This window comes from Agrilus planipennis, unplaced genomic scaffold, assembly GCF_000699045.2.
Source record: "Agrilus planipennis isolate EAB-ADULT unplaced genomic scaffold, Apla_2.0 scaffold617, whole genome shotgun sequence".
NCBI classification, from domain to species: domain Eukaryota; kingdom Metazoa; phylum Arthropoda; class Insecta; order Coleoptera; family Buprestidae; genus Agrilus; species Agrilus planipennis.
Window position 1 is genome coordinate 1 of NW_020439269.1, and position 8,949 is coordinate 8,949.

Here is an 8,949-nt window from a genome sequence, read left to right on the forward strand (position 1 = left end):
TTACACGTTCATGTGAGTTACAGTAACACGTGTCTGTATGTCGAATAACACACTTAGCATTTGCAGTGTGCTTGTCGTGTATCGACTCGAATACTGAAACTGGGATTGTCTTCTATTAATCGCAAAGCTATTTCATCAGTACCGACTTATCACCTCGGTGTGGTAGTACCTACCGTTCCTGTATGATACTAGCAATGCATTTTCAGTGCATCTTTCCATGCCCGCATACTCTGCGATATAAATCGTTCCCGTACAGCAACGGTCGGGGAACCGGGGTAAATTACCCCAAATGGGGTAAAAATGAAACTTTTGTGAGTAAAAAGTATATATTTTTAATTTGCTATTTTATAATTACTTTTCTTTGCACTTCGCCATGGGGTAATATCAACTTACACAAAAATATTTTGGGGTAATGATTAAAAAAGTTCCCCGACCGCTGCCGTACAGTGTGTCAAGATGGATAATCATTTACACCTGATAATAGCCTTATGGGCCGAAATAATATTGTCAATACAACTCTGAGTTCATTTAAAACATTTTATTGTTTGTTTATATATATTTCATTAAATAAAAATTTCACTTCTACTAACTGAAACGCTTTACTTTTTGTAGATATTTCCCGAGAAAATGTGGATGATCATCTTAATCGCTCTACCCTTTATTTATGCGATTTAGCCAAAAGATCTTCCGATTATTACGACAAGAAATCTTTAAACTATTGTTGGCAGGTCTTAATAATAGCAATATTTTACAGTATTCCTGTTGTCCAGCTTGTTATAACATATCAAAGGGTAATAAATGAATTACATATTAAATGAAAAGTATCTCAAGGGCTATTCTAGGCATTTCACTCTTTTATTTATTATAATTTTTGCTTTTTTTGTGATTTTCCGTTAATTTAATGTTAAATTTTCATAACTCCATTGACTTTTGTGAGCTATCGGAACGCCTTGATAAATATTATGTTTTAAAATAACGATTTTATGCTAACTTTTTATGGTTTTCAGATACTAAACTATTCTGGAAATCAAGATATGTGCTACTACAATTTCTTGTGTGCAAATCCGCTGTTTGGGATGACCGACTTTAATCATATATTTTCGAATGTCGGTTATATATTTGTAGGGATTTTGTTCCTATTTTTAGTTTACATTAAAGACAAATGGGAAATTTATAAGCCGGTAAGTAAAAACACATGATAGATGTACCTTTTAGAGTACACGAAAACAACTCTCAAACACATGTACGAGGGGGGACCGAAAAAAAACAGGAATTTTGTCACAACTTCTTTATTTCTTAATCTTTTTACATCAAATTTTGACCACGTTCAAAATACTCTCTCTTGACCATAACGCATCTCTGCAAAACTATCCTTCCATTGTTCAAAACATTTTTTAAATTCACTAATCAGGATGTTCTTTAGGCCTTCCAGCGATTTTTGTTTTACCTCCTCTACAGTGGCAAAACGGTTTCCTCTCATGTCCCTTTTAAGTCGGGGGAACAATAAGAAATCATGGGGGGCCAGATCCAGTGAGTAGGGGAGAGGGGGATGGAAAATTGGTGTCATGCCGTTTTTTAGTCAAAAACTGCTTTACCGAGAGGGCGGTGTAGACCGACGCATTGTCATGATAGAAGAACCAGATCAGCCCTTTTTTCCGGATACTCTCCTTCAATCTTTTCCAGAAAAACTTCTGGCTAACAGTTTGACCCATGGGAACAAACTCTGCGTGCACAGCACCTCTGCAATCGAAGAAACAAATGAGCATTGTCTTGATGTTTGACTTCACTTTGCGAGCTTTTTTGAGACGAGGAGAGCCAGCTGTCTTTCACTGGCTTGATTGCTACTTTATTTCGGAGTCATGTCTATAACACTACAATTCATCACCAGCAATCATTTTGGAAAAAAATTCGGGGTCTTCTTTGAGCTCATTTTGAAACTCAAAACAAGCCTGAAGTCGACGCTCTCCTTGCTTGTCTGTGAGAGGGACAAATTTGACTGCAATTCTTCTCATGTGCAAATCTTTGGATAAAATCCTCTGAATTGAACTCCATGATATTCCAGACATGACATAGAGTCGTTCGATGGTTCGGTAACGGTCTTCACGAAGAGAGCTTTGATTTTGTCTACGTATTCGTCGCTTGTTGGTGTTGAGGATCGTCTTGAACGGAGTTGGTCTTTAATTGACCTTTCTCCTTTTATAAAACGTGAAAACCACTCGTAAACTCCGGATTTACTTAGGGCAACATCCCCATAAGCAGACTTAAGCATTACAATAGTTTCCGTAGCCGATTTCTCCAACACTCACAGCCGCGCGTTACTCTTGACAATCGGCCATCACGTTTCGGCGAAATGGAAAAAGTTGTTTCACTAAAAGAATTCCTACGTACCAACCGGTCACAACGACAGAACTTCGCACACCAAGTAACACCTGGTCGAACAATGAGTTTCCCCACTCTCTCTCCCCGCCTCAGCCCAATTCCCGTTACTTTTGGGTTCCCCTCGTAAGTACGTAACTAACCACTTTTTCATAACTGTGTTAGGGTACCCTTGTACTTTATAGTTATAAATTTCTTTTGTTGTTCAGTTTCCATTTCTTCTCCTTAATTTAAGAATATAACGTCAAGTCATATCCTGTTTTTGATTTTAGTAATATATTCCTTTGTTATTTATTTATCCATACCGAATTCTAAATATCCTTTAAAAATTGTTTTATTAGAGTCATGGTATCCCTATGCACAGTGGTATGTACTATGCAATGGGGATAGCTCTTATAATTGAAGGGATTTTATCTGCATGTTACCACATTTGTCCTAATCAAGCGAACTTTCAATTTGGTATGATTATGACATTAAAACATTAAGTATAATATATTAAAAGTCTGTTTATGTTCTTGTTTTCAGATACAAGTTTTATGTATGTACTGGCTGTGTTGTGGATAATAAAATTATATCAGAAAAGGCACCCTGATATAAATGCAGTAGCGTATGCTACATTTTTAGTGCTAGGTATTGCTATATTTATGGGTGAGTATAAAATACTTACATACATATATATGTACATAGTCTGTCCATGAATACGAGGACTAAGGTCGTAAAAACTTTATTTTATTTAACTATATCGTCCCACTACCGCACCCACATGAACATAGAGAACAAAAAGAAATCGCAAAGGGTTAAGTCTGGTGAATAAGATGGTGAAAGATGATCAGACGTGGTGATGAAACCACTAACCAGAAACTCACAGACAATCAATCACTGCTGGATGTCCAAGTGCATTTTCATGATGTAGCATTCGACAATTACCATCTAAATATAAATGCAGTATTTACCTACTATTTGCCCTTTCGGAAAATAAAAGGTTAGAAGCGTTCGAAATGTGGTGTTATAGGTGAATGATGAGGATACCGTGGATAGAGAAGGTTAGAAATGAAGAGGTGTTAGAAAGAATAGGAGAACAGAGAAAGTCAATAAGAAATAGGCGAGATAGGTTCGTAGGATACCTTCTCATGCATGCAGGCCTAGTCAAAGACATGTTAGAGGCAGAAACGGGAGTTAGGAGGGGTAGAGGTAGACCTAGATTAGATTACTGTTCGCAAATAGTTAAGGATGTGGGTTGTTCCAAATTTAGAGAAATGCGAAGATTAGCTCAGGATAGGAAAAAGTGGAGGTGCGTGTCCAACCAGTCTTAAGACTGACGACCTTATGATAATGATGCTCTTCCGGAAGAACCACCTATATGATATCTAATAGACAACCCCAATTACCTACACAAAAAAGTCAACAGTAGAAGCTTTACTTTTGAATCAACTTCTTCGGCAATGTTTTGTTCGTGATTCATGTTTTGCTTTCCATTCCTTGTTATTTAGGCTCAATGTCATACTTTTTAAATCACGATCCCTTTCCAGAGAATATCCTCTCATGGAAAACATAACTTTAAGCAGAGTTCTTCCAGTTGATGAAGCATTCTGACGTTGTCAATATTTGGTCAGGTGTCAACAACTTTGGGACATTTTTTTTTAACTACAAATGCTTTAAGGGAACCGCATAACATTAACAAACGATTTTGCAAACAATAGCTCATCTGCAATTATTTAAACAATGAATTAGCGATCAGAAAGCACAACAAACCACAAGGGACGAATGTCGTCCTGGCTTTCGCCTTTGTAGTTTTCACGATTAACGAGCTTCCATAAACGAAACATAACATTTTATCAATTTCCTCAATATTTTCCCAAATTTTACCAAATATTTAATGTTGAGTCGTTATTACGTCTATTAATCAATTTCCGTCGTTGACAGGAGTGAAAGTAGTAATACAGAAAAAAAACCTTTAATTATATACTTCAATGAGTCTCCACTTCGTGATGAAACCAATGTGTTTGGTCGCACATTATATTGAACAGAACCTAAAAGGACGGTTTTCCCCCAGCAACCGCGACCGAGTAGATATTTAGGTTTACTCAATCGTTGCTATTATTAACTGCTGGGGGTAATTGTTTTACCACGAATTTTGAGTAAATAAGTCGAATACGTGTTTTGCCGGCAAAACGTCCAATAAAGCATCGATATTTTTTCTCATGAAGATGAGGAACATGTTGTTAATTTCATATCCTGTTATTCGTAGATTTACAATCTTAACATAAAACTTATAAATTAGTGTAATGTTATTTGTTAATTTCTCTAATGGTGATGTGGTTACTTCACACGATTGACGATTGATTCCTTTAAGTAATTGAATTGATAACGTGATGTTCGAAAAATGACCCTAAATTTCAGATTGTTATATGTTAAATAATTCTTTATTGAAATTGACTAACATCCTTACATCTTTCTTCTTTCAAACATTGCATCGATAGGACTTCATTTTTTTTATCCGACTAGGACAAAGTCAAAAAAAGGATTGTGATTTCTTACTCGCTTATTCTGGAATCTAACTAAATTGAACGCCTTGATAATTTAAAAAGAACAAGAAAAAAGGTGATTCTATGCAACGTTCTCATTTAACTTTTTTCGCTAACATCAACAGAAAAATATTGTAAAAGAAAAATGGAAAATACCTCGGAAAACCGACCATAAACTGTTTATAAGGAAAATTCATCACATTTATGGGCGTGTGCACTAGGTTACTACTAATTTTTGATAAATTACATGCAAAAATGAGGTCTATTCCAAACTTTCCCGAAAAAGGGGGATTTTCAGCTAATTCATCTAGACTATTTAGAAACTCGGTTCGCATATTTGTTGAACAGACTGTGTACTTATAAACAGAAATAATAGTGAATAATGAACAGTTTTACCTTTCTATTGTAAAAAACTAAATTTTAAAAGATCATTTAAAGGTAACGTCCATTTTATTACCTACCTTTACCGTAATAAGAATAATCAAAGAAACAAGAAAAATATGTTGTATTTGTTTTTTTTTATTATTTACAGCTACTATTGGTATTGTGGATGGCTCTCTATCGATTTGGATACTGTTTATGGTCAGTTATATTATTTTCTGTGTGTACCTTTCTTTTAACGCATACTTTCTGAGTTACGTTAGACATGGGCTTATGTCTGTATTTAAAGATTGTACAAAACCGCATGATAGATTTTTCAATGTTTTTAAGCCACGAAGAAGAGGTAAACTAACTAATAACATATTCCACAAACATACCTTCATTTGTTATTAATCTCAAATCATCAGCTTTTATACGAAATTAAATTAACTAACCTTCTGTAATTATGAATATATTACAACCAAAGTAATTAATCTGGATATTGTTTATACTACCTAGTGATTACCTATGTATAATATCTACCTTATTAATTATTTTTTCTAGGTAATGTCTTTTGAAGTGAAACTTTTTTATGCACGGTAGGGTAAGTTGGTTTTATGCGAGTTGCTACGTAACGAAATCATGCAACGGATGTCTCGCTTGAGCCGTGAGCGCGCTTCAATGCAACGTTCGTTACAGGCAACTCTGGCATGTATAGTGTAAAATTTAAATTCATAGTGTACAAATAATACCATTAAACCAATTCCTTAAACCCTATCCCGGTATGTTTGTGTGTTTGAGGAAGTTTCACTTCAGTAGCGTGTTGTATAATTACACGTTATTTTTTTTAACTTCATCGGACGTTCAACAATATTCATTATGTCCAACTAGCTATTATGAACAACATCTAGATAAAGTAGGCAATTAATTTATCACATTTTCCACACAATTTAGTCAATATACATAATGTCTAAGTGACCAACCATTTTCTATAATCGCGTATGTTTTATGTTACAATCCAGCAACATTCTTTTAGCACATTTTATAATATGTTTATTGGGAAACATCATCAATTCCGTAATGGCTCTCTTGGGAATTTATTGTTATTCAAATGGAATTGACTTTGGGACATTTCTGCTGGTAATCCTCCTCGGAAACGCAACTTTATACTGTTTAAGTTACACTAGCATGAAAGTAAGTTCCAATATCACACAATATTATACATTCATTTTATATTTACAATTTACTATGAATGTGAATTTTGATGGCGTTTCTTTGGCAGTTAACTCATGGAGAACGAATTTGTGCTCAGGCGATCTTTTTTGGAATTTTGACTTTAATTACATGGGGTTTCTCCGCTTATTTTTTTACACAGACTTCCACCTTGTGGTATGTAAGTATCAGGAGAAGATGTTTAATATTACGATTACAAATTAACTTAAGTTCACACATAAAACATTAAAAAAATATATAGATCTTTCGCTGAGTCGAGACAGAAAAGCCATAAGTCGTCTCGACTGGGCGAAAGATCCATACATAACTAATTAAAATATATTTCTAGTAAATACAATAGAACCTCTTTAAGTCGAACCTCGATAAGTCGAAAACTTCTAAAACTCAAAAAAAATGTTTTGTTCCCTTTCTTTCAAGCCTCAAAACCTCCATCACTCGAAATCTCAACCCTCTATTAGTCGAAATAATCATTGAGTCCCTGCAACCCATTTTGGTAACTATTTCCCCTCTATAACTCGAAAAATTAAATTGGACCTCTATACCTTTCGAGATAGCAATTTTTGAAGTGAAACTTCTTTACGCACGGTAGCGAGTTGCTATGTAACGAAATCATGCAGCGCATTTCCCCCGCTGTCTATCCCTATGTATGCTTAGATCTTTAAAACTAGGCAATGGACTTTAATGCGTTTTTTTTAATAGATAGAGTAATTCAAGAGGAAGGTTTATATGTATAATAAATACATAATATAGTAGAGAAACACTGATAATTTTAGAGGTTTGTAATGTGATGTCGTAAGTAAACACATTTTTTGCGCTTACATTGCAAACGCTGACTGAACCCTACGAGATAGATCAAAATAATATACTACAGTATTGTACACCTTAAAAAGCTCTATATATATGTCTATCTCTTAAGGATAACCAACAATAACCATTTTTTATCCTTTACTTTTTACGAAAATAATGGCTTATTTACGAAGCGATTNGAAACACTGATAATTTTAGAGGTTTGTAATGTGATGTCGTAAGTAAACACATTTTTTGCGCTTACATTGCAAACGCTGACTGAACCCTACGAGATAGATCAGAATAATATACTACAGTATTGTACACCTTAAAAAGCTCTATATATATGTCTATCTCTTAAGGATAACCAACAATAACCATTTTTTATCCTTTACTTTTTACGAAAATAATGGCTTATTTACGAAGCGATTTTAAGCAATACTGCCTTAATCCTTATTCAATTAAGTACTTTTAAATACATTGTGCATTTAATATAAATCCATATGGCCCTTTACAGCTTGTAATTTAAATGAATATTTTCGAAGATGCAGGGACATAGCGGTTGCGGCGGTACCGGCCGGTTTGTACTGTCTAATGAAAAAAAAAGCTGTGATTGTTGTATATAAAGTATATTTACTATCAGCATTGCACCCGTGCGAAGCATAGTATACAAATAATACCATTAAGCCAATTCCTTAACCCCTATCCCTGTATATTTGTGTGTTTGAAGAAGTTTCACTTCAGTAGCGTGTTGTATTTTTTTATTTTGCAACCTTTACAACTCGATAATATGAAACTTATTCGTCTATAGTTCAAAGAAAACTAAGGATTTGCCGACAATGTAATTATACCAAATCTTAAAGTCGAATCAAAATCCGCCTTAGTCAAAATCCTCTATAAGTCGAAAACGCCATAACTCGATTTTTTTGGCGTCTCCCTTGATGTTCGAGTCATAAAGGTTCTACTGTATTTAGAAATATTATTTGTTTCATACGTAAAAATCATTTAATATTACTTTTAGGTATCGCCTGCGGAGTCTCGCCAGAGAAACACAAATTGTCAATTTTTGAATTTTTACGATTACCATGACATTTGGCACTTACTGAGCGCAGCTGCTTTACTATTTACTTTCGTCTTCCTCATGGTTATTGATGATGACTTAAAGCATAAACCACATTACGAAATATCTGTTTTTTAGTAAAATAATTTCCCAAGTTCGTTTATTTAATTTCCAATTCTCTTGTAAAATATAAATATACATAAGTATTACAACTTGAAATATAACTATATAGAAATTTACCAAGTACGTGTGTGTTTTATTAATAATCGTAATGATGAATTTTCCATCACGTTGATGTAAATTCAATTATATTCCTAAGGTTCGTAACCAATCTCGCTGTAGGAGCTAATTTCACTTGATTCTAATTTTTTTGGATGACTGAATTCGATATCTATAAATTTTTTGTTAAAATTTGGGAAAATAAAATAACAATGTAGGCGAAAAAATCAAATTTGTCATTTTTGTAATATACGCGAAAAAATAATTCAAAATTTAAATTTAATTAGAATAAACATTATTTTTATGTTTGTTCTAATTAAATTTAAAATCGCGTTGCGCTTTAAATTTTTTAATGCGCTATAGACAGGATCATTTTAAATATGAAGTAAT

The 8,949-nt window shown here is 33.9% G+C and overlaps 1 protein-coding gene across 2 annotated transcripts; it reads left to right on the top strand.

The window, feature by feature from the left end:
- Nucleotides 1-497: 497 nt before the first annotated feature.
- Nucleotides 498-8,586, top strand: LOC108743554 (SID1 transmembrane family member 2). 2 transcript variants are annotated; one of them, XM_018479122.2, is made up of 8 exons: nt 498-791; nt 1,008-1,181; nt 2,718-2,835; nt 2,902-3,024; nt 5,434-5,625; nt 6,298-6,455; nt 6,544-6,654; nt 8,302-8,586. In XM_018479122.2, the coding sequence occupies exons 2-8, from the start codon at nt 1,035-1,037 to the stop codon at nt 8,476-8,478; spliced, it is 1,026 nt and encodes a 341-aa protein (XP_018334624.1). In that variant the 5' UTR covers nt 498-791; nt 1,008-1,034; the 3' UTR covers nt 8,479-8,586. The 2 variants fall into 2 exon arrangements, with proteins under 2 accessions (XP_018334624.1, XP_018334625.1); XM_018479123.1 differs by lacking the exons at nt 6,298-6,455; nt 6,544-6,654; nt 8,302-8,586 and adding an exon at nt 5,826-5,868.
- Nucleotides 8,587-8,949: the final 363 nt, after the last annotated feature.

Excerpts from the sequence above, each read along its gene's own strand:
- LOC108743554 (XM_018479122.2), top strand. The coding sequence starts at position 1,035 with ATGTGCTACTACAATTTCTTGTGTGCAAATCCGCTGTTTGGGATGACC. Across the intron at positions 2,836-2,901 it reads TCAAGCGAACTTTCAATTTG|ATACAAGTTTTATGTATGTA; the intron begins GTATGATTATGA and ends TCTTGTTTTCAG. Across the intron at positions 6,655-8,301 it reads AGACTTCCACCTTGTGGTAT|GTATCGCCTGCGGAGTCTCG; the intron begins GTAAGTATCAGG and ends TATTACTTTTAG.